Here is a 24,276-nt window from a genome sequence, read left to right on the forward strand (position 1 = left end):
CTAAGCAGGGCCGAGGAACACGGGGTGAGCTCAGAGATGGAGGCGGGCACCAGCCCGGCGGTGCGGGGGTCCCTGATGAGGAGCCTGGACTTCACAGTGGGACGAGGGGAAGACACTGGAGCGCTTTAAAGGGAAATTAACTTCATTTTACATAGAACAAAATGGGCTCAGAGGAGTTGAGTGCTGGACCCAAGTTAAAGATGAAACCAGGAATCCAGCGTTACAATTCTCTGTTAAATGTCATATATTTAATACTGTTCTCATTAGGTATTGAAGAGATACAAAATACTACAGGTAGCATATGTTTCAGATTTAAGGAGTAAAAGGTAGACATACCTGCGTACCCCCCATCAGCTGCCCCAGGGGCCCAGGGAGGCTGCCCCCCCGCTCCCTCCTCCTCCTGCCTCTGCATTTGGTCAAGGCAGTTCCTCTGCCACCCCAAACTCCATCTCTGTCTCCTTCAAGGGAGCCCCATCTATTACCTGACACTAACTCAGTGACTCCAGCTTTCTCTAGATTGGTATTTCTTGGAATGGTATGTCTTTTTAAATCTCTTCACTTTTAACCTTCCTATAAACTTATGTCTAGGTTTTTCTTTTTGTGGACTTTACATTTAAATGGAATATTTATTTTAATTACTGATATTTTCAGGATTTCCATTTGTCCTGCTTCTTCTGATTCTTCTTGCCTTCTTTGGGTTGATCTAATGTTTATCATTCAGTTTTTGTGCCTTTTTTTTTTTTTTGAGTTTGGGAGTTACACAGTCCATTTTTAATCTTGTAGCAACTGCTCTGGAAATGACAACCAGCATACTTGTCAAAGGGCCCCTCTTCAGACGGCAATGCAGGAGATGCAGGTTTGATCCCGGGGTCAGGAAGATCCTCTGGAGAAGGGAATGGGAACCCATTCTAGTATTCTTGCCTGGAGCATCCCAGGGACAGAGGAGCCTGGCGGGTACAGTCCATGGGGTAGCAAAGGGTCGGACACAATGGAGCAACTGAACTGAACTGCTTTCTTTAGATCAACAGTCCTAGGAAGGCAGTGATGGTCTTCCAACACATCATAGTTATTCATCCATTCAAGAGTCACTTTTGAACTTCCCTGTGGCACAGTGGATAGGAATCTGCCTGCCAATGTCAGGGACACAAGTTTGATTCCTGGTCCGGGAAGACTCCACATGCCACAGGGCAGCTAAGCCCATGGCGCCACACTGCTGAGTCTGAAAGGCGCAGCTACGGAAGCCTGTGGGCCCAGAGCCCGTGCTCGGCGACAGGGATGCCACTGCAGTGAGAAACCCGCGCACTGCAACAAAGACCCAGCTAGCCAGAAAGAAGTAAATCGACAGATTATTTTTGAAAAGTCACTTTTGTGTAAGTGTTGCCCTTTGGCTTTTTTTTTTTTTTGGCCGCATCACACCACGCAGCATCTTAGGTCCCCGACCAGAATATCAAACCCTGGGCCCCTGCAGCGGAAGAGCAGAGTCTCAACCACGGCACCATCAGGGAAGTCCCCGTTTTACTGTTTTGGGATCTTTTGGTCCTTGGGGTCCTGCCCCCACCTCTGTTTTAAATCTTGCTGGAGACTTGGCTTCTTGGATCCACAGGACAGCCCCTCCCGTCGGCGGGCCGGGCCGGGCTGCGGTCTCTGCCCCTGCCATCCTTTGTCTCGCTGCGCTCTTTGTAAGAGCTCGTTACATGTTCTGTGTCTGTGCTACACTCGGCCTCGTGGTTTCTGACCGATCTTCCAGTTCACTTATTTCTTTGGCTGCATCTCATCTGTTTATTAAATTCATTGCTTTAAATTGTTACTATGAGATGTAACCCTGACCCAGAAAAGTATGTACAGCACATATGCATAGTTTGCTTACTATTGAGGCAAACACCTGTTTAACAACTTCTCAAATTAAGAATGAGAGCTGGGGCTTCCCCGGTGGCTCAGAGGTAAAGAATCTGCCTGCCAATGCAGGAGAAGTGAGTTTGACCCCTGGTCCAGGAAGCTCCTACATGCCGCGGAGCAACTAAGCCTGTGTGCCACAACTACTGAGCCTGTGCTCTGGAGCCCGGGAGCCGCAACTACTGAACCTGTGTGCCCAAGACCTGTGCTCCACAAGAGAAGCCACCGCAGTGAGAAGCCCGCACATCACAGCTAGAGAGTAGCCCCCTTTGATGCAACTAGAAAAAAGCTCATGAAGCAACAAAGACCCAACAGCCAAAAATAGATAAATAAACACAATTTTTTAAAAAAATAAGTTTTAAAGAATTAGAGCCAAACACAAAGAGGCCCCATCTGCCCTTTTCCAGTTTAAATATTTTCTCTTCTCCTCGTAGTAACCACTCTCACAGCACTTAGGAGGATATCATTTACTTTTCAGTTCAGTTACTCAGTCATGTTCAACTCTTTGCAGTCCCATGAACTGCAGCACACTAGGCTTACTTGTCCATCACCAGCTCCTGGAGCTTGCTCAAACTCATGTCCATTGAGTTGGTGATGTCATCCAACCATCTCATCCTCTGTTGTCCCCTTCTCCTCCTGCCTTCAATCTTTCCCAGCATCAGGGTCTTTTCCAAGGAGTCAGCCCTTCACATCAGGTGGCCAAAGCATCAGCATCAGAAACCATGAGGCAGAGTGTAGCACAGACACAGAACATGTAACTGGAGCTCTTACAAAGAGCGCAGCGAGACAAAGGACGGCAGTGACACAGACCACAGCCCGGCCCGGCCCACCGACGGGAGGGGCTGTCCTGTGGATCCAAGAAGCCAAAGTTTCAGCCTCAGCATCACCCCTTTCAGTGAATATTTAGGACTGATTTCCTTTAGGATGGACTGGCTGGATCTCCTTGCAGTCCAAGGGACTCTCAAGAGTCTTCTCCAACACCACAGTTCAAAAGCATCAATTCTTCAGCGCTCAGCTTTCCTTATGTCTAACTCGCACATCCATACATGAGTACTGGAAAAACTATAGCTTTGACTAGATGGACCTTTGTTGGCAAAGCAATGTCTCTGCTTTTTAATATACTGTCTAGGTTGGTCATAACTTTTCTTCCAAAGAGTAAGTATCTTTTAATATCATGGCTTTAGTCACCATCTGCAGTGATTTTGGAGCCCCCCCCTAAACAAAGTCTGCCACTGTTTCTATTGTTTTCCCATCTATTTGCCATGAAGTGATGGACCAGATGCCGTGATCTTAGTTTTCTGAATGTTGAGCTTTAAGCCAACTTTTTCACTCTCTTCTTTCACTTTCATCAAGAGGCTCTTTAGTCGTTCGCTTTCTGCCATAAGGGTGGTGTCATCTGCATATCTGAGGTTATTGATATTTCTCCCAGCAATCTTGATTCCAGCTTGTGCTTCATCCAGCCCAGCATTTCACATGATGTACTCTGCATATAAGTTAAATAAGCAAGGTGATAGTGCACAGCCTTGACATACTTTTATCTTCATTTACATTTATCTTTTATCTTCTTATAATTTTACCACCTAGGTATGTATCCTTAAACAAAAAAGTTCAGTCTGTCTGGTTTGAACTTCACATGTGAACAGAAGTATTTGTTCACGTCTTCCTCCTTCACTCAGTGTTGCATCCACGACAGTCATTCAGGCTGTTGACTATAGGTGTCGTTTGCTGGTTGTCATTGGGCTTCCCCTTGTGGCTCAGCTGGTAAAGAATCTGCCTGCAATGGGGGAGACCTGGGTTTGATACCTGGGTTGGGAAGATCCCCTGGAGAAGGAAAAGGCCACCCACTCCAGTATTCAGGCCTAGGTCTATAAATGGGTCACAAAGAGTCAGACACAACTGAGCAACTTTTCACTTCACTTCACTTCAGTTGGTATTTTTGCAACCTCTTATTCAATAAATATATATTAAGCACCTTCGTTGTTGCTGTTTAGTCACTAAGTCATTTCCAACTGTTTTGCCACCCCATGGACTGTAGCGCGCCAGGCTCCACTGTTCACGGGAATTCCCAGGCAAGAATACCAGAGTGGGTTCCATTTCCTACTCCACGGGGTCTTCCCAACCCAGGGATCAAACCCGTGTCTCCTGTGTCTCCTGCATTGGCAGGCAGATTCTTTACCCCTGAGCCACCTGGGAAGCACATTAAGCACCTGATCTGTGCCAAGCACTCTCCTAGGGACTTGGAATACATCAGTAAGTCAAATGGATAAAGTTGCCTGCCCTTGTGGAGCTCACGTTCTATGTTGAGAAAGTCACACTTGTGTGTTAGCCTCAAGAGTGTGGGTGGAGTGACCTACTGGCTTATCTGGTGGAAGCATTGCAGACGCTGGAAACCACCAGTCAAAAGTGCTAAGATGGGAGCAAAAAGAATGTCATCAGTTTGGGAACACAATGAACAAGAGCAGAGAAGCAGAGTCCCATCAGGAGGCCAGCCGGATCACAGAGGGCCTTGCAGTTTCCGTGGGATCACCTGCCTTTCGCTGGCAGCATATCTTCTAGCATTTCCCTAGTCGAGATCTGCAGGAGATGAACCATCTCAGTTTTTGTCTGAAATGTCGTTATTTAATCCTCAGGCTTTTTTTTTTTTATGTTTCTTGCTGTCATTAATCTTCAGAAATTCAAAGATGCTGTCCAAACCTTTGAAAGTGAGAGTGCTACTTGCTCAGTCGTGTCCGACTCTTTGCGACCCCGTGGACTGTAGCCCGCCAGGCTCTCCTGTCCATGGGATTCTCCAGCCAAGGATACTGGAGTGGGTTGCCATGCCCTCCCCAGGGGATCTTCCCGACCCAGAGATGGAACCCGCATCTCCTGTGTCTCCTGCATTGGCAGGGAGGTTCTTTACCACTGAGCCACCTGGGAAGGATATTCCAATGCAAAGGCTGCTTCGTTTTCCTACAAGTCAGTGTGAAGAAAGTTTACCAGATGGAGGTGAAAGGTAACCTTGAACATCACAGGCAAAGGAGCCAGATGTGGATCCCTTTTCCAAACAGTCTAATCCCAGTGGGTGAGCAGACACCATGGCAAGAGGAGGAAAGGCGGCCAGGGGTTCCCACAGAAACAGCTCTCGTTCTTATTCTTACAAATATAGCTTTAAAAAAAAAATCTAGGAAGGCGAGTGTTTTAGCTCAGCACATGCAGAGCTTCTCCCACAGTCTCATGCCTTTCGTTGTCACTGTTGAGACACCACTGTCAGTCTAACTGTTACTCCCCTGGAGTCAACCCCATTTGTCTTCTCACTGCCTTAAATATTTTCTCTTTGATTTTAATGTTCTACAGTTTCACTGTGATATGTCTAGATAGGCATCCCTTTTTATTTATCTGGCTCGAGATTCTAAACCATTACCTTTTCAAATATAGTCCCTGTCCCACTCCTTCTCCTACATATCTGGAAATCCACCAAGTAGTATCAGTGGGCCTTCTCTTCCCGCCTCCCATGTCCTTATTCCCGTCCGCCATGTTTTGTATCTCTGTTTCCGTGCTGCATTCTGGACACCACCTTCAGGCCTGTTTTCCACTCCACTGAGGCTCTTTTCAGCGGTGTTGACCCCACTATTTTCACCCATCCACTAAAATTGTACTTTACAGTAGCTGTTACCTTTCGGTACGAGCAGTTCCATTTTGTATTTCTTCAAATCTTTATTTTTGTTGCCTCTTGTTTTGCATTCGTGTATTGAATCCATTCTTTCATTTCTTTAAAGATATTAAAACACTGGTTTTAGATTCTGTATCTGATAGGTCCAACATTGCACGCGTTTGCAGATCTGATTCTACTGGATACGATTTCCGTTTGTTTGCGGTCCTCATTCTTTGTCTCCTCATATGTCTTCAAGGTTTTCTGTGTGACACTTTATCTGTGGTTTTCTTTAAGGGCTGTGTTGTAGACGTATCCCTCCCTTGAAGGGCACACCCAGTCCAGGACCAGTTTTAAGGAAATTCCTAGCCTGAGACTTTTCAGACCACACAGGTAGCATTATCTTAGGTACAGATCTTCATTAACATTGACTTGTGATCACAGTCTTTCCTCTATTCACCCAATGCCAGTGTTGAAATTGGTAGGTCTCTGTGATGCAGATCTATATTTTGATAATTATCCTTACAGGACGGTATAGGGGTCCCCACTGTACAGGTACTGGTCTTCTCTTTGGCTTTTCCACCTTGGATACACCCTGGAGGCTTTGTCTCTTATCCCTTTCACTCCAAAGACCAAACAAAACTGGAGCACCAGTTCACCAAGATTTGGCCAAGACTTTATGGCAAAAACTGTCTTTATACAAAACTTCTCTAGATTCCAGTTCTTACCGCATGCTTAGCCTCTAAGAATTACTTCCTCTTTCCAGCTCAGTAATGCATTAAAATATTTTACCTTTAATCCACCATTTCAGTTGTTTTCAGTGGAAGTGTTGTTCATGGAGGTAGCCTACCATAGTACTAGAAACAGAATTTTCTATTCACTCTAACTGAAAGTGAAAGTGAACTCGCTCAGTCGTGTCCGACTCTTAGCGACCCCATGGACTGCGGCCCACCAGGCTCCTCCGTCCATGGGACTTTCCAGGCAATAGTACTGGAGTGGATTGCCATTTCCTTCTCCAATTCACTCGAATACATGGCCTTAAACAATAAGATCATGGCATCCAGTCCTATCACTTCATGGCAAATAGATAGGGAAACAGTGGCTGACTTTAGTTTTCTGGGCTCCAAAATCACTGCAGATGGTGATTGCAGCCATGAGATTAAAAGACGCTTACTCCTTGGAAGGAAAGTTATGACCAACCTAGACAGCATATTAAAAAACAGAGACATTACTTTGCCAACAAAGGTCCGTCTAGTCAAGGCTATGGTTTTTCCAGTGGTCATGTATGGATGGGAGAGTTGGACTATAAAGAAAGCTGAGCGCCAAAGAATTGATGCTTTTGAGCTGTGGTGTTGGAGAAGAGTCTTGAGAGTCCCTTGGACTGCAAGGAGATCCAACCAGTCTATCCTAAAGGAGATCAGTCCTGGGTGTTCATTGGAAGGACTGATGTTGAAGCTGAAACTCCAATACTTTGGCTGCCTCGTGAGAAGAGTTGACTCATTTGAAAAACCCTGATACTGGAAAAGATTGAGGGCAGGAGGAGAAGGGGATGACAGAAGATAGATGGTTGGATGGCATCACCGACTCAATGGATGTGGGTTTGGGTGGATTCTGGGAGTTGGTGATAGACAGGGAGGCCTGGCGTGCTGCGGTTCATGGGGTCGCAAAGAGTCGGACATGACTGAGCGACTGAACTGAACTGAAACAATAAAGAGAATTTAGCTTCATGAGTAAGCTGGAAATCTTTCTAATTTACTTTAAATATTCAGTCTTTTGTGTTTAAGAAAGTAATGTATGATACTTTTCATCTCAAATTATTAGACTGAGATTTCACAATTGAACAAAAACAAAAAACTCTCCGCTTTTAGTTTTTTTCCAACTTTTGAGCTTTTTCAGCAAAGAGTACTCAAATTATGTTACTTATCCCCCAAATGGGGATGGTTTCATTAGGTCAAGAGCATGAATATGCCTATGAAATAACCAGTCGTTCTTCTGAACGAGTCTGGAAGTTATCCTAGCTCATCACCAATGGAGAGCATCAGCAGATCACAAGTCCCAGATCCCAGAGCAGATAATACTTTGTCATTCTTGGTGGAGCTGCTGCACTGATTTTTTTTTTTTTTTAAGTGTTAGTCGCTCAGTCGTGTCTGGCTCTTTGTGACCCCATGGACTGTTGCCTGCCAAGCTCCCCTGTCCATGAGGTTCTCCAGGCAAGGATACTGGCGTGGGTTGCCATTTTCTTCTCCAGGTGATCTTCCCGACCCAGGGATCGAATCCAGGTCTCCTGCATTGAAGGCGAACTCTTTCACCATCAGAACCACCAGGGAAGGACACAAGTTAACATCTTAGCCATTTTCTGTACAGCTCGCTCAGTTGGTAAAGAATCCGCCTGCGATGCAGGAGACCCCAGTTTGATTTCTGGGTCAGGAAGATCCACCGGAGAAGGGATAGGCTACCCACTCCAGTATTCTTGGGCTTCACTTGTGGCTCAGTTGGTAAAGAATCCGCCTGCAATGCCAGAGACCTGGGTTCAATCCCTGGGTTGGGAAGATCCCCTAGAGAAGGGAAAGGCTACCCACTCCAGTATTCTGGCCTGGATTATTCCATGGACTGTATAGTCTATGGGGTCACAAAGAGTCGGACACGAGTGAGTGACTTTCACTTTCAGTAATGTGAATATATCCATACTTTGATGCAAGGGATCTCTGGGACTTGCTCACCTCGCAAAACAGAAACCGCACCCAGTAATCAGCAATCCCCCTTCCCTCTCTGCAAGGCTGCACTAATTTTCACAACTGAGCTACATCCAAGATGGCTGAGATCATGAAAGTCACAATACCAGAATGTGCTAATATTTCAGAACCAAGTTTAATTCTCTTAGAATTGTTTACACAATTCCTGAGAAAATGAACCTTCCTCATTTAGAGGCAGAATAATCTGAGTCAATAATTTTTCTACTATAAAACAATATTTTCTATACCACACACTAGAATCAAAGAACTTTACAGCTGACAGAGACAGTAAAGTTCAGGCTTCAGTACTCTCGTTTTGCAGACAAGACAAACGAGCCCCATGCTCAGGCTACAGCTATGAGGACCTCATACAAAGATCTTCTAAAAATTTTTTCATTTCTAGCTATAAAAATATGATCGCTAGCCAACGAAAGACACTAAAAATGCATGGAAAAAAAAAACAAATTTAAAATGTGGCATCTTAATACTCTTACTTCAAAATTTAAATTCCTATTTCCAAGGAATTCCCTGGTGGTCCAGGGTTAGGATGTGGCGCTTTCAATGCCAGGGTCCAAGTTCAATCCCTGGTTGGGGAACTAAGATCCCACAAGCCTTGCAGTGTAGTGGAAAAAAAAATTAAATTCCTTATTTCCAAATATGAAAGGCCCCACATATGAAATATGTTGTTCTGGGTGTGCTCAGTCGTGTCTGACTCTTTGTGACCACACGGACTATAGCCCTCCAGGCTCCTCTGTCCATGAGATTTCCCAGGCAAAAATACCAGAGTGGGCTGCCATTTCCTTCTCCAAGGGATCTTCCAGACCCAGAGATCAAACCCGAGTTCCCCGCATCTCCTGCGCTGGCAGGCAGGTTCTTTACCACCAGCACCACCTGCGAATCATGTTGGTCTGGTTTTAATTTGCTGTGTTTCCACTTTGAATACAATATTATTTCTCTTATCCTGAAACATATCCCATTTAGACATCAGAATCTTCTCTAAGTCAACTTTTTGCCTGAGGATTGTATCTGTTGACATGGTTAGCTCTAATGTGCTTGTGTCCTATCTCACATCACTTCAAGTTTCACAATTTCATACGAGGGAAGAAAAAAAAAACTTACCTCTTTATAACATTGATACTCAGGTCAATTCCTCCAAATCTGGACAGGAATACAAGGTACGGAACGGCCCCAGAACTGGTGAGGGGGATCTACACCCGAACAAGAAGAATGGCAGCTCATTAGCGAGTTCAGGGCCAAGCTGCAGGCAGCACAGCAGGCTTCGCTGAGCGGGGCGGGCGCTCCAGGAACGCTTACAGCCACTCGGCCCAGGCATCTGAGTCGGCAGGCGCCCTCAGCAAACCTAGCACGAGCAGCAGACACACCAGAATGCCAGTCTGTGCTCAACTAAAGCTACCAAGCCCTCTACAGAATTAGCTAAAATCTAGGCCCATCTAACCGGGAAAGACTGAGGGCAGGAGGAGGAGATGGTTGGATGGCATCACCAACTCAATGGACACGAGTCTGAGCAAACTTGGAGAGACAGTGAAGGACAGGGAAGCCTGGTGTGCTGTAGTCCATGGGGTCACAGAGAGTCGGATACAACTGAGCGTCTGAACAACAACAGCAACAGGTCTTCCTAAAGGATAAAGTAGGGGCCTCCCTGGTGGTCCAGTGGCTAAGACTCCTCGCTCCCAGTGCAGAGGGCTTAGGTTCCATCCCTGGTCAGGGAACTAGATCCCACATGCCTCAACTAAGACCCAGCTCAGCCAAATAAATAAATGTCTTTTAAAAAGATAAAGTAACAGTAGTAGAAATATATTCTAATATATTTTACATATGTATTTATATATACGTGTGTGTGTGTATAAATATATATATATTTCCCAAGAATCTGAGGCCACAGCACAATTTACTCTCTGAGTATCATGTACCCTTTCTACACAGTCATATGCTTTTAAGGTAGAAAAAAAGTTATTTTTAAATCTAAAATCCTACAAAGGACATCATTGGGCCAGGTGGGTTAATACGGACTCTAGACTAAATAAAAGTATTACTACCTCAATGTTTACTGAAGTTGATAAGCGTGCTGTGATTAGGTAAGAGAACAGTTCTTATTCTTGAGGAAATACACACTGAAGTATTTAGAAGTAAAGGACCAATGACAGGACTTCCCTCGTGGTCCAGTGGCTAAGAATCTGCTTGCCAATGCAGGGGACATGGGTTCGAGCCCTGGGCCAGGAAGACTCTACGTTCTGTGGAGCATCTAAGCTCATGTGTCACGGCTGCTGAAGCCTATGCTCTGAGCCCAAGAGCCACAACTATGGAAGCCCAGAGCCCAGAGCCCGGGCTCTGCAGCAAGAGAAGCCACCGCAATGAGAAGCCTTCGCACCGCAACAAAGAGTGGCCCCTGCTCAGAGCAACGAGAGAAAGCCCGTGCGTAGCAATGAGGACCCAACACAGCCAAAAAACAAAGAAAGCACCGTTAGTGTAAGCAATTTCGTCTTAAATGATTCAGAAGAAATTACATACACATTATTTGTGTATTTCAAATATATATCGCTTGCATATGTGCAGAGGGAATGAGAGATTCCAGGAGAAGCAAGTGAGGTTAAATGTTCACAGTCAACAAATCTGGGCAACGGTAAATGGCCATCATCTGTACCATACTTTCCTTCACAAACTTGCTGGAGGCTTGAAATTACTTTTAAATAAAAAGCCAATTTTTTTAAAAAAAGTGAAAAAATTATTTCCCAGAAAGCATGTGAAACTAAAATTAAAATAAACACACAGTCAATATAAATTTATTTTTTAAGCTTCATGCAAATACACAAGTACAATCTCCCAAACAGCTGAACAGCTCCTGAGCCCATACAACCAAGTTTGATATTTACTTAGCCCTTAAAATTCCAGCCTCAAAGCCTAGCACAGTTATCTCAGTCTTCCCCAAAGGACACATTTCCCTTTACTGTTTAAAACATGTGTAACTAGGACATGGGACCGGGGGGAGAGTGGCTCACAGGGTGGGCCTCTGCAAAGCCTTTTCCTGGAAAGGACACCAGGACTCTGACTTCTGACAGGGTGGTTTTCAGTAGATACAACTTGGTTAGGCACCTCAGAGGTTCCCTAGTCCCACAGAAGAAGGGCAAGGACAGATTAAACGTGCAGTTTCCCAGACTGGATGCCCTCTTGGTCTTAGCAGTGATAAGAGTCAACGCGGAAGAGAAGAAGCTAACATTGAAGGAGCTCATACTTCGTAAACGGGCACAGGCACCGCTCTTGATTTTAAATCATCCAGCCCCAAACCACCTTCTGAGGAAGCTGAAACCTTCCACATTTCACAGAGCAGAGGAATGACCTCCCTGCACAGCACTGCCTTGGACTCAGAAATCTGTGACTCCAGAGCCCAAGCTCATTTCACTACACTAACCACCCTGTCGGCAAAAAAAACAAAAAAAAAGTCCATCAACTGTTGAGGTTTTTGTCACATTTCATATTGCTACTTATGCGTGCGTGCTAAGTTGCTTCAGTCATGTCCAATTCTTTCCAACCCCATGGACTGTAGCCCACCAGGCTCCCCTGTCCATGGGGATTCTCCAGGCAAGAATACTGTGGTGGGTTGTCACGCCCTCCTCTTCCAGGGGATCTTCCTAACCCAAGGGTTGAACCCACTCCCTTACGTCTCATTGGCAGGCGGGTTCTTTACCACTAGCACCACCTGTTAAATTAGTGCTATTTCAGGGAGGCCTGGCAAGCTGCGATTCATGGGGTTACAAAGAGTCGGACACAACTGAGCGACTGAACTGAACTGAACTGAACTGTGAAGTGAAGTGAAAGTTGCTCAGTCATGTCCTGACTCTTTGCGACCCCATGGGCTGCAGCCTACTAGGCTCCTCTGTCCATGGAATTCTCCAGGCAAGAACACAGGTACTACCTGTGATCTGATGCAAGTTTTAAGGTGGCAGATACATTTCTGCAATGCCTAGTTTCCAAACTAAGCTCAAGGATCCAGTCTAAAAGGAAAGGCTCAGCTAAGGATTCACTTCTCTGGGATTTGCGATTCTGGCAAAAATGTCTTGAGACTCAAAACCATCCACTGATGAATCACTGGAAGCAAATTCTTAGACTGCAGCTGGCGAAGCACAGTTTGTGAATCCACGTCCAGCATGTTGATGAGAAACTTCCCAGGCTCCTCTTTCCTTGGGACAGCCACCAAGACCAGAATAGAACTTTGCTTTCCTTCTCCGGCATCTAGTAACCGGTGCAACTTCTTTCAAAATGTTTAACTTATATTGATATTCAGAGACTGAGACACATTTAAAAAAAAATTCATATCACTCACTATTAATGAAACTAAGGAACAGGGTAGCTAACAAACAACGCCTTGTCTATCATCACCCTGACATTCAAACATTCCTGACACGGTTCTTGAGATAAAATTACAGCTAAAATAAATTCATTAAAACTGGAAAATTCTCTTCTGATTTTTAATGCATTTTGTACATTTTTATTTATTTTTTCTGTACTGGGTCTTCATTGCTGGGCGGGCTCTTCTCTAGTTGTAGGAAGCAGGGGCTACTCTCGAGCTGTGGCGAGCAGGCTTCTCATGGAAGTGGCTTCTTGGTGTGGAGCGCAGGCTCTAGGGCGAGAGAGCTTCCGTAGTCGCGGCTCCCGGGCTCTAGACCACAGGCTCAGCATTTGTGCATGGGCTTAGATGCTCCATGGCGTGTGGCATCTTCCCAGATCAGGGATTGAACCCATGTCTCCTGCATTGGCAGGTGGATTCTTTACCACTGGGCCACCAGGGAAACCCCTTCTTTTCTACTTTTGAGGGTGAGATTTCCATGAACTATTTGACCAGTTTTATACATTGCCAGTTAGGCTTATATTGACTATTGAAAAAGAAAGTTGGGTGTCACCACGTGGATTAGTCATTAAAAGACCTAGAAAAGTCACACACCCTGTGAAGTCCAGGGAATAGCGAGACAAGCTCTGCCCTGCTTTCCTGGTGAACCTGGCCTCCTGTGAAGGCACCGCACTCCAGTCTCCTGGGTTTATGCGTGGGTCCCGAGAGCTCAAGGTTCTAGAAACACACGCTGATTGTAAGACAGACCACGGGAACCTGTTATGTAAAGGCTCTGAAGTTTTACAGCTCTCAGTGACTTCTTTTTAAAACAGATGTCGCTTTAAAAAAAAAAAACAGATACGCGCTTCACATTTTCTGTGCTGTTCCTCTTCCTGCATAGCTGATTAGCTTGGGAGGCTGTCAAAATTTTAAATTAACATTAGATCCTGAATATAGGGAGACATTAGCAGGAAATAATATTTTCACTTTCCATTTGGTATAAAGAAAAGATCAGTTCAATCAAGCTTGGGATGGAACGGATGCAATGTTTGTGAGGACAAATGTTCTTTAAAAGCAAGAGAACATTACCAAGCGACACAGCACTTCCACTCCTAGGTGTGTGCCCAAGGGAAGTGAAGACACATGTCCACATAGAAACTTGCACATCCAAGTCCCAGCAGCACTGCTCACAGAAGCCAAAACACAGAGACAACCCAAAGGTCCAGCACCTGACGGCAAAGAAGCTGCGTCGTCTCCATGCAGCGGAGTACTATTCGGTCATAGCAAGGAGCGAAGTTCCACTTCATGCTGCAGCGTGGATGTCTAGCAGAGCTAAACGTCACGCTGAGTGAAAGAAGCCACACACAGAAGACCATGTACTCCATATTCCTTTTTATGAAACAGCCAGACTACACAAACTATTAAGACATAGAGGAGATTAACGGTTGTCAGGGATTAGGGGAAGGGGGAGTGCAGAGTAACTGCTAATGAACACAAAAGTTTCTTTCAGGGATGATGGAATGTTCTGGAATCAGACAGTGCTGATCGTGAATCACTCTGTGAATATATTAAAAACCTCAAGGGTTTCCCTGGTGGCTCAGCGGGAAGGAATCTGCTGTCAGGACAGGAGTCACCGGTTCAATCCCTGGTCCAGGAAGATTCCACAAAGCCTCACAGCAACTAAGGCCGTGCAACACAACTATTCAGCGTGTGCTCCAGAGCCTGGGAACTGCAGCTTCTGAGCCCACCAGCCACAACTCCTGAAGTCCGGGTGCCCCAAAGCCCGTGCTCTGAAACAAGAGAAGCCGCCGCGGTGAGAAGCCCACGCACCGCGGCCAGGGAGCGGCCCCTGCCCCCCACAGCCAGAGAAGAGCCTGTGCAACAGTGAAGGCCAGCACAGCCAGACAGTCAATAAACAGAGTCACTGCAGAAACCCCACCGGCCTGCCCGCCGGTAATGCTGGAGACTGTGATATGGAGGCCATGTCCTAGTAAAGCTCTCATTTAAATGTGGATACAATAAAAGTGACAGGTGAAAGAATCAATATATAGTATTTGTGAGATTCTGGGAGCGAATAAAGGGGAAACATTTTTAAAAGGAAAGGAGGAAAGCTCTTCACCTTCCTCCCCCTTCCCGCTTCCCTGTCTGTCCCTCACAATTCAGTCCTGCCGTCATTAGACGGGGCAGAGACACGTGGTGTCCGCCATGTCGGGGGAGCCCTGGTCCAGAGCCAGGGAGCACACCCACACGGCGGGCAGAGGGCATCCACTTAGGTGTGTGGGCGCCGGAGATGGGAGATGGATGATGAGTCACATGCCAGCATATTCAAATAAGTGAAACAAGCAGGATCAGACCCTGGGTTGGGAAGATCCCCTGGAGGAGGAAATGGTAACTCACTCCAGTGCGCTCGCCTGATCTATCCCATGGATGGGGGAGACAGGCGGCTGCAGTCCATGGGGTCGCAGAGTCGGGCCTGCCTGACAGAGCCCACACGCACGCACGTGTGTGTACATGGATGTGCGTCTGGAATAGGCCCCTGGAGCTCTGCCCACTTAGAGGGCCTGGAGAAGTGGCATCCAAGAGTAATGAGCAGCCCTGCTGCCTAGATCCCAGATTCTGGATGCCTGTTTCCATTAAAAAGAACCAGAGCTCTTTGAAGAGATGGATGATTCCAGGACTGAGCATGGAAAGTACAGGTGAGCTTGTATCAGGAAGTCAGAAAGTGCTCAAAAAATGCTGGGGACACGTCAAAAGGACACAGAAACCAGCATGAAGGTGCTCTTGTGGCTAAATTAGGGACAATTTAAATATCAAAATAAATCATGGAAGCAATGGGTCATAACCCACTTATTAAACAGGAAATCTCAAGTCCCTGCAAATATGTAAACAATAAAGAATACATGAAGTTTGGTGAGGGCTGACACATCCACACAGCTTCAGAGGTTTCTCCTACACACTGCTCATTAATCACAAGGTGCACAAAGAACATTCTGCTGGGGAAGAAAGGGGGGTCTATATATATAGCTATATCTATATATATAGTCTATATTATAGCTCCCACCTTAGTGGAGCGACCGCAGTGAACAGCAGCAGTAACGGGACAGGCGGAAGTCACCTGCAACCCAGCAAAAGGTCATGAGATGAGCACAGCGTGGCTTCTGGGACATTCCTGCCAAAGATGCAGGCCTCAATCTAGCCACCAGGAAACGCCTACCATCTGATAAACTCAAGTTGGGGACACTTTACAAAATAACGGGTCTGCAGTCTTCAAAGTGTCACAGTCCTCAGAACTAAGGACAGACTGCGAGACGTGCAGATGAAAGGAGAGTTGCCAGATGCGCCGCGCGACTGAGACCTGGGCCCGGGCTGAGTCGGTTGCTGTGACACGACGTTCCTGTCTCTACCGTTACGGTTGCATTGTGGGAGCACGGAACAGGGCCGGTTTTAAGGAAACATGCAAGGAGATCCAACCCATCCATCCGAAAGGAGACCAGTCCTGGGTGTTCATTGGAAGGACTGAGGCTGAGGCTGAAACTCCAATACTTTGGCCACCTGATACAAAGAGCTGACTCATTGGAAAAGACCCTGATGCTGGGAAAGATTGAAGGTGGGAGGAGAAGGGGACAAGAGAGGATGAGATGGCTGGATGGCATCACCGACTCAATGGACATGAGTTTGGGTGAACTCCGGGAGTTGGTGATGGACAGGGAGGCCTGGCATGCTGTGGTTCATGGGGTTGCAAAGAGTCGGACACGACTGAGCGACTGAACTGAACTGAACTGAACTGAACACTGAGATACTTGAGGTAATGAAGCAGCTTCCTTCTAAATGGCTTAGGAAAAACAGTTGTTCTTTGCACTATACTTCCAACTTGTCCCTGACTCTGGGACTGCTTTTTTAAAAACACAAAGTGGCAGAAGTCGTGGCAGAGAAAGCTCTGAACAGACTAACCTCCCACTGTCAACTCCTGTAGACTCTGTCAAAATACCAAAAAGGGACTATCTAAGGGCTCAGGAGAGTGAAAGAAAGCAGGCAGGTTTGGGAGGAAAATCCTTTACAACTTCAGAAGAAAGGACGAGTACAGAGTCTCCTGTTCTTAATGGCTTTGAACCTGAGCGGCCACAGTCAGTAGTCAGCACAAAGCAGCTAAATCTGCCCCCACCCACCCCCACCAAAACCCCCACTGTCTTTCTGGCCTGAAGAACCAACACACTGCACTCAAAGCAACCGCAGCCATTAGAAATGTGAGGGGGATCTGAAACAGGAGAGAGACAGAGGAGGAGCCCCACCTCCTGTGTACACACTCTGTCCACGTTCCAGCTGACGCCTGAACCAGGCGTGTGCAAGTCACACGTGAAGAGTCCCAGCTAAAGACTAAAGAGGTGGGAGTGAAAACTGATCCAGCCCCTACGGAGAACAGTATGGAGCGTCCTTAAAAACTAAGGATGAAACTACCACATGACCCAGCAATCCTACTACTCGGCATAGACCCTGAGGAAATCATATTGGAAAAGACACACGAGCCCCAGTGTTCACTGCAGCACTGTCTACAACAGCTAGGACACGGAAGCGGCCTAGATGGCTATCAGCAGATGAATGGAGAAAGAAGTTGGAGCACATATGTACAGTGGAATATTACTTGGCCGTAAAAAAGGAATGCATTTGAATCCGTTTTAATGAGGTGGATGAACCTAGAGCCTATTACACGGAGTGAAGTAAGTCAGAAAGAGAGAAACGAACATTGTATATTAACACATATATATGGGATCTAGAAGGACGGTACTGCTGAGCCTCTCTGCAGGGCCGGAGTGCAGACGCAGACATACAGAACAGACTTGCGGGCACACGGGGAAAGGAGAGGGTGGGACGAATGGAGAGAGTGGCGTGGGGACGCACACCACCGCACGTAGAGCAGACAGCTCATGGGAAGCCGCTGTGTAACAGAGGGAGCCCGACCCAGTGCTCTCTGGCAGCCTAGAGGGTGGGATGGGTGCAGCGGGGGAGGGAGGTTCGAGAGGGAGGGGACGTATGTATACCTATGACTGACTCATGCTGATGCATGGCAAAACCAACATAATATTATAAAGAAACTATACTCCAATTAAAAGTAAATAATTTTAAAAAAAGAAGGCAAAAGAGCTGAACCAAGATATGAATGACTGCCTGCTGCAGGCAAGACAGAATTTGGAAGCTGACTGCCTGCCAAAGCAAAGGCATTGAAAGTTGAAGAGGTCAGTGTAACAGAGTCCAGAGCACCAGGCTGCGCAGTCAACAGCCAGAGCCACACGAGACTCCAAAGCACACGGATCGTGGCCAGGGCAGCTGACGAAATGAACTGTTACCTTTAATGTTAATTAATTTAAATGCTAAAATTAAGTCCGTTTGGGGAAAATTTTTATGTTTGGAATGACTAGGTGAAATTAGTATTTCAACTGCAAATTTTTGTCCTTTTTTTAATCTAAATTTATTCATTTTAATTGGAGGTTAATTACTTTACAATATTGTGTTGGTTTTACCATACATCAACATGAATCCACCACAGGTGTACACATGTTCCCCATCCTGAACCCCCCTCCCTCCTCCCTCCCCATACCATCCCTCTGGGGTGTCCCAGTGCACCAGCCCCAAGCATATGAACCTGGACTGGTGATTCGTTTCATATATGATATTATACATGTTTCAATGCCATTCTCCCAAATCATCCCACCCTCTCCCTCTCCCACAGAGTCCAAAAGACTGTTCTATACATCTGTGTCTCTTTTGCTGTCTTGCATACAGGGTTATCGTTACCATCTTTCTAAATTCCATATATATGCATTAGTATACTGTATTGGTGTTTTTCTTTCTGGCTTACTTCACTCTGTATAATCGGCTCCAGTTTCATCCACCTCATTAGAACTGATTCAAATGTATTCTTATTAATGGCTGAGTAATACTCCATTGTGTATATGTACCACAGCTTTCTTATCCATTCATCTGCTGATGGACATCTAGGTTGCTTCCATGTCCTGGCTATTATACACAGTGCTGCAATGAATACTGGGGTACCCGTGTCTCTTTCAATTGCAAATTTTATGAAATCTCAATACAGGTTTAAAAAAAAAAAAGGTAGAGACATCACTTTGCTGACAAAGGTCTGTATAGTCAAAGCTTGGTCTTTCCAGTAGTTATGTAGGGATGTGAGAGTTGGACCATAAAGAAGGCTGAGTATCAGAGAATTTCAGAAGACTCTTGAGAGTCCTTTGGACTGCAAGAAGATCACACTAGTCAATCCTAAAGGATTGATATTCAGGTTGATACCCTGAATATTCATTGGAAGGACTGATGTTGAAGCTCCAATACTTTGGCCACCTGATGCAAAGAGCTGACTCATTGGAAAAGACCCTGATGCTGGGAAAGATTGAGGGCAAGAAGAGAAGAGGGCGACAGAAGATGAGATGGTTGGACGGCATCACTAACTCAATGGACAAGAGTTTGAGGAAACTCCGGGAGATAGTAAAGGGTAGGGAAGTGAGGCATGCTGTAGTTCAGGAAGTCACAAAGAGTCGGACACGCCTGAGCGACTGAACAACAGTAATAAGATACAGGTAAAGTATTCCTAATGGAAACGTGGTGTCTGAACTGAGGTCTGCTCTAAGTACACACCAGGCCTTGTAGACTTAGTACACAAAGAAGAATGTAAAATATTTTACCACCAATTTTGAATAGTGATTACATGTTGAAATGAGACATTTTGGTCAAACAAAAATATTATTAAAATTAATTCCACTTATTTCTTTTTATCTTTGTAATGTAGCTACCAGGAAATTTAAAATTACATATGTGCTTCACATTATATTTCTATTGAAAACCATTAGTCTGGGATATAATTCAAATACACTCAACAGTGAAGGACCAATTCTTTGTTTTCGTACCTAATTCAAGATTCCACATTGCATTTAGTTACACTGAGCAGCTTCAGCTGCATGCCACAAATTCTGATAAATTCTCTTTTCATTTTTATTGTTACAATTATTTTCTGATTTTCTGCATTATGGCTTCTTAGATAAACCCATCATTTAAAAGTGGACATTTAATTTCCAAATACATGGGGTTTTTAAATATGTTTGATATTAATTTATCATTTTGGTATTAATTTCTTATTTAAATGCTTTCTTCTCTGCAATCACCCTCTGTATTTTTTCAGTCTTTTAACTTTATTGAGGCTTTCAATGACTAAGTCAAAGATCTTTTGGTAAAGGACACATTGCCCTTGAAAATATGTGGGTTATTTTCAAATATCTTTTGATACTGATTTCTAACATATTTCCACAGTGATAAGAGGACAGTATGATTTCAAAACCTTTAGACCATGAAATGTTTGCACCTTGTTTTATGTCCCTGGTATATAGTCTATGGGAACTTGAATAGAATTTGTATCTTGCTGTTATGTGAAAACTGTATAAATCTTAATTATGTTGAATTGGTTCATAGTGCCTTTCAGGTCTACTATCCCCTTCCACTTTTCTGTCTATTCATTATATTAATTTTTAAGAGCTTGATATTGAAACTCCAACTAAAATTTTTAACTTATCTACTGAAAAAATAATTGTAATATATAGTTGAACTATATGTAACTTTGTTCTGTATGTTCCAAATCTCCATTAAATGTACTATTGTACTTTGATAATTTACGAAATAAAAAAAGATTTTTTTAAACGTAGGACCAAAGAAATGTGACCCTTCTCAAGAGAAAAAAAAATCAAAACAGGCCAACCCCGAGATGAGAATTACCAGACAAGGTTTAAGCAGCTATTTTACATATCTCAATGAGTTAAAAGAAATATGTTCATGATTGAAAGAAAATCAATAAACCTAAGCAGATAAATAGCAATTATAAAAAAGAACCAAATGGAAATTCTAGAACTGAAAAATACAATGTCTAAAGTTAAAAATTCACTGCTGTTCCTGCTGCTGCTGCTAAGTCACTTCAGTCGTGTATGACTCTGTGTGATCCCATAGATGGCAGCCCACCAGGTTCCGCCATCCCTGGGATTCTCCAGGCAAGAACACTGGAGTGGGTTGCCATTTCCTTCTCCAATGCGTGAAAGTGAAGTCACTGAGTCGTGTCCAACTCTCAGCAACCCCATGGACTGCAGCCCACCAGGCTCCTCCATCCATGGGATTTTCCAGGCAAGAGTACTGGAGTGGGGTGCTGTTGCCTTCTCTGAAAAATTCACTGAATAGACTTAATAACAGAATGGAGATGTTAAGAAAAAGTCAGTGAATTTGAAGACAGATCAATGGATATTATGCAGTCTGCAAAACAGACAGGAAACATACCTTTAAAAATGAACAGAGCTTCATTGCCACACGTGCAGTCGTTTTTAGTTACTCTTGTGAACTTACTTGTGACGTGTGGGCAGGGTCGGGGGGTGCATCTAGTTCCCTGACCAGGGAGCGATCCCAGCCCCCTGCATTGGGAGCATAAAGTCTTAGCCACTGGACCACCAAGGAAGGCCCCCAAATATTGTGTATATGGAAGCCTTAAAAAAAAATAAAAGAGAATGACTGTAACAGTGCTACGCACAAAATACGACCCAAGCACACGGTGATGGCCCCAAACCCGCCAGGACTTCACTGAACTGTGACAAACAAGACTCTGTGTGGGAAAGCGTGGGGAAAGCCAGGCTAGGTCACATGCCCCCATCATCTCCTGCATCGCCCGGCCACATGCCGGGTGGCTCCGAGCCTCCTTCGCCCGATACCTGAGCCAGAACGTCCTGAAACTGCTCTCTCGTGAGAGGCAGCAGGAAGGCTGTGATGACCCTCCGCAGCTCGCTCTTGGTCACTGTCATGCTGCGAGCGGTGTCGAGCAGCTGAAAGGCTCTCTTCAACTCATCTCCTCGCTCAGTAATTTTTTGAAATAAAATCCGTTTAACATCTAAGGACGACAGTATTGGATTTGCAACAGTTGTGGCTGTGAGAGACAGAGAGAGAGAGAGCTATTTACTAGACATGCTTAAGGCTATGATGATGAAAACTATTTCACTGTGTACTAGGGCCCAGCAGACTTCTAAAACAGTATTTCTTCTACTATATCCAGGTTTACAAGCAGGTGACCTGCAATGGCAAATCTGCAGTCATTGTTTTCACCTCTGCAATTGACATTTCAATCAATACAGACAACAGCAATAACATTAGAATGAAAGAAAAAGGCAAAGATTCTTCCCTAGAAAGGACCTATGTCACGGGATATTGAAGTTAAAACCTAGTTAAGAATTAAGGTCATCGCAAATAAAGCTTTTTCTTTCAAATTTATTTTTGATCGAAGCATTAGTTGATTTAAAGGATTAGGTTAATTACGGCTGCACAGCCAAGCGACTCAGTTATATCCTTACACGCACACACTCTTTTTTTCATGTTCCCCTCCATTACGGTTTGTCACGGGATACTGAATACAGCTCCCTGCGCCACACAGTAGGACCTTGATGTTTACCTGTTCTATGCATGCTAATTTGCGTCTGCAAACCCCAGCCTCCCTCTTCATCCCTCACCTGAGCTGCTCGGCAACCATCAGCTTGTTCTCTATGCCCATAATCCTGTTTCTGTTTCATAGAGGGGTTCACCTGTGTTATGCTTTAGATTCCACGTATAAGTGATACATATTTGTCTTTCTCTGCCTGACTCACTTCACTTAGTATGATAATCTCCAGCTGCATCCATGTTGCTGCAGATGGAATTACTTCATCCCTTTTTACGGCTGAGCAGTACTCCATATACATATATACAGGACTTCCCTGGTGGCTCAGACAGTAAAGCATCTTGCTTACGGTGCGGGAGACCCGGTTTCGATCCCTGGGTCTGGAAGATCCTCTGGAGAAGGAAACAGCAACCCACTCCAGTACTCTTGCCTGGAGAATCCCCTGGATCGGAGGAGCGTGGTAGGCTATATTCTGTGGGGCTGCGAGGATTCAGACACCACTGAGCGACTTCACTCACTCACTCACTATGTAAAATGTAGCTTGCTTACGTTCTTTCCGTGTCTCGGCTATTGTGAATAGCGCTACTATGAACACTGGGGTACATGTATAATTCTGGAATTATAGTTTTGTCCGGATACGTGCCCAGGAGTAGGACTGCTGAATCATATGGTAACTCCCATTTTTAGTTTTCTGAGGAACCTCCATACCGTTTTCCACAGTGGCTGCACCGATTTACATTCCCACCGACAGTGGAGGAAGGTTCCCTTTTCTCCACACCCTCTCCAGTATCACATAAACCTTTAAACCATTGTATTCACTTTCCATCTTGGTGGCCACAGCCCACTTAGCACCTCTGTCTCACACAGTAAATTCTGGACATGTGAAGTGTCTTGAATGCCGCTGTGTTTTTCATCGAATCATTCACAAGCGGTGGCGAGGAGAGGGTGACTCTAGGCATTTCCCTGGAAACAAGACTTCCTCATCAAGCAGTGGAACCTTTCTGGCATGGGGACACGATGGCTTTAGCCTTGGGGTGACCTGGGCCAGATGATGTCAGCAGATTCAGAGTGTCAGCATGGACCTTCCCAGAGGCAGCAAGGGGCCTGCTCACAGCTGCAGGGTGACTGAGCTGCCTTCTGTTTGATGTGGTAACAGAGGACCTACCAGCGCCCCCACCTGCCGTGAAGAGCTCCCAGGTGCCCTCGGCTCAGGAGCAATGCGGCAGGATCCAGGGACCCCTCCGGCCTTCTAGGGGCTGCACAGGCCGTCACCCCAGTGCCCGCCTTCCCTGAAGCTTGCTCACTGTGCACACATGAGGCCTGTGCCCAGTGCTGGGGGTTCTTCTCGCTCACAATACCCACAGTGACCTCCAGGGAGGGGATGACTTAACAGGGATAACACTGGAGACCCAGAACACAGACGGCTGGTTTGGGGTGACAGGCTGAGGGTCTCGGGAAAATCTTAGAGGACACAGTGACACTTCCACGGCAAGGCTGTGTTCCCCAAAAGTGAGATAGGGGGCTGGAAGTGGGGCTGCTGTAGAGGACGGCCGGGGGAGGGGGCCACATAGAGCAGACCCTGGCTAGGAGAGGAGACTGGGAAAGTCAGGAGACAAGGCAGGCGGCCCTGTCCTCTGGCCTCGTGCTCTGGCTGTGAGATGCTACAGCAGGACTGTCACTGAGAAGGCGACACGGCCCAATCTTCATTCTCGAATATTGATTTATTTGCCTAAGCCAGGTGTTAGGGGCAGCATGAGGGATCTCCCATCTTCATTGCGGGATGTGGGATCTTTACTCACAGCGTGAGAACTCTCAGTTGCAGCATTTAGGATCTAGGTCTCTGACCAGGGATCGAACCTGGGCCCCTGCAATGGGAGTGCAGAGTCTTAGCCACTGGACCACCAGGGAAGCCCTCGTTCATTCTTAAACTTCACTCTGGTATCACACAGGAGAGAAACAGAAAGGGGAGGAGAGGGTGGTGTAAGACGAGCTGGGTGATTACGGCCAGCTCAGATGAGTCTTAAGGGAGGTCTACACTAATGTGATGGTCAGCGAGTGCAAAGTAGAGGTGACTAAAAGAGCTGTTACAATAGAGGAGGTCCACAGAACACTCTGATGTCATGCGCTGGGTGAGGTAGGAGGTAAGGATGAAGTTCGTGTGGGTGGCTGGGTGAGCCATGAGAAAAGGAATATGGAGATGGGGTTGGTTGGCGGTTTT

The 24,276-nt window shown here is 45.7% G+C and overlaps 1 protein-coding gene and 1 non-coding gene across 5 annotated transcripts in view; both read right to left on the reverse strand.

Moving 5' to 3' along the window:
* The window catches only part of EFCAB6 (EF-hand calcium binding domain 6), a 266,713-nt gene that overhangs the window by 211,423 nt on the left and 31,014 nt on the right, over window positions 1-24,276 (reverse strand). For all 4 annotated transcript variants that reach the window (XM_042247852.1, XM_042247853.1, XM_042247851.1 and 1 more), the window contains exons 4-5: window positions 21,343-21,554; window positions 9,373-9,461 (exon numbers count right to left, since the gene is read on the reverse strand). In XM_042247852.1, coding sequence (XP_042103786.1) covers window positions 9,373-9,461; window positions 21,343-21,554 — 301 coding nt within the window. The remainder of the gene's footprint in view (window positions 1-9,372; window positions 9,462-21,342; window positions 21,555-24,276) is intronic.
* Window positions 23,895-23,966, reverse strand: TRNAG-CCC (transfer RNA glycine (anticodon CCC)). The gene has a single exon. It is a non-coding gene; the product is annotated as a tRNA-Gly (tRNA).

This window comes from Ovis aries, chromosome 3 (assembly GCF_016772045.2).
Source record: "Ovis aries strain OAR_USU_Benz2616 breed Rambouillet chromosome 3, ARS-UI_Ramb_v3.0, whole genome shotgun sequence".
NCBI lineage: Eukaryota > Metazoa > Chordata > Mammalia > Artiodactyla > Bovidae > Ovis > Ovis aries.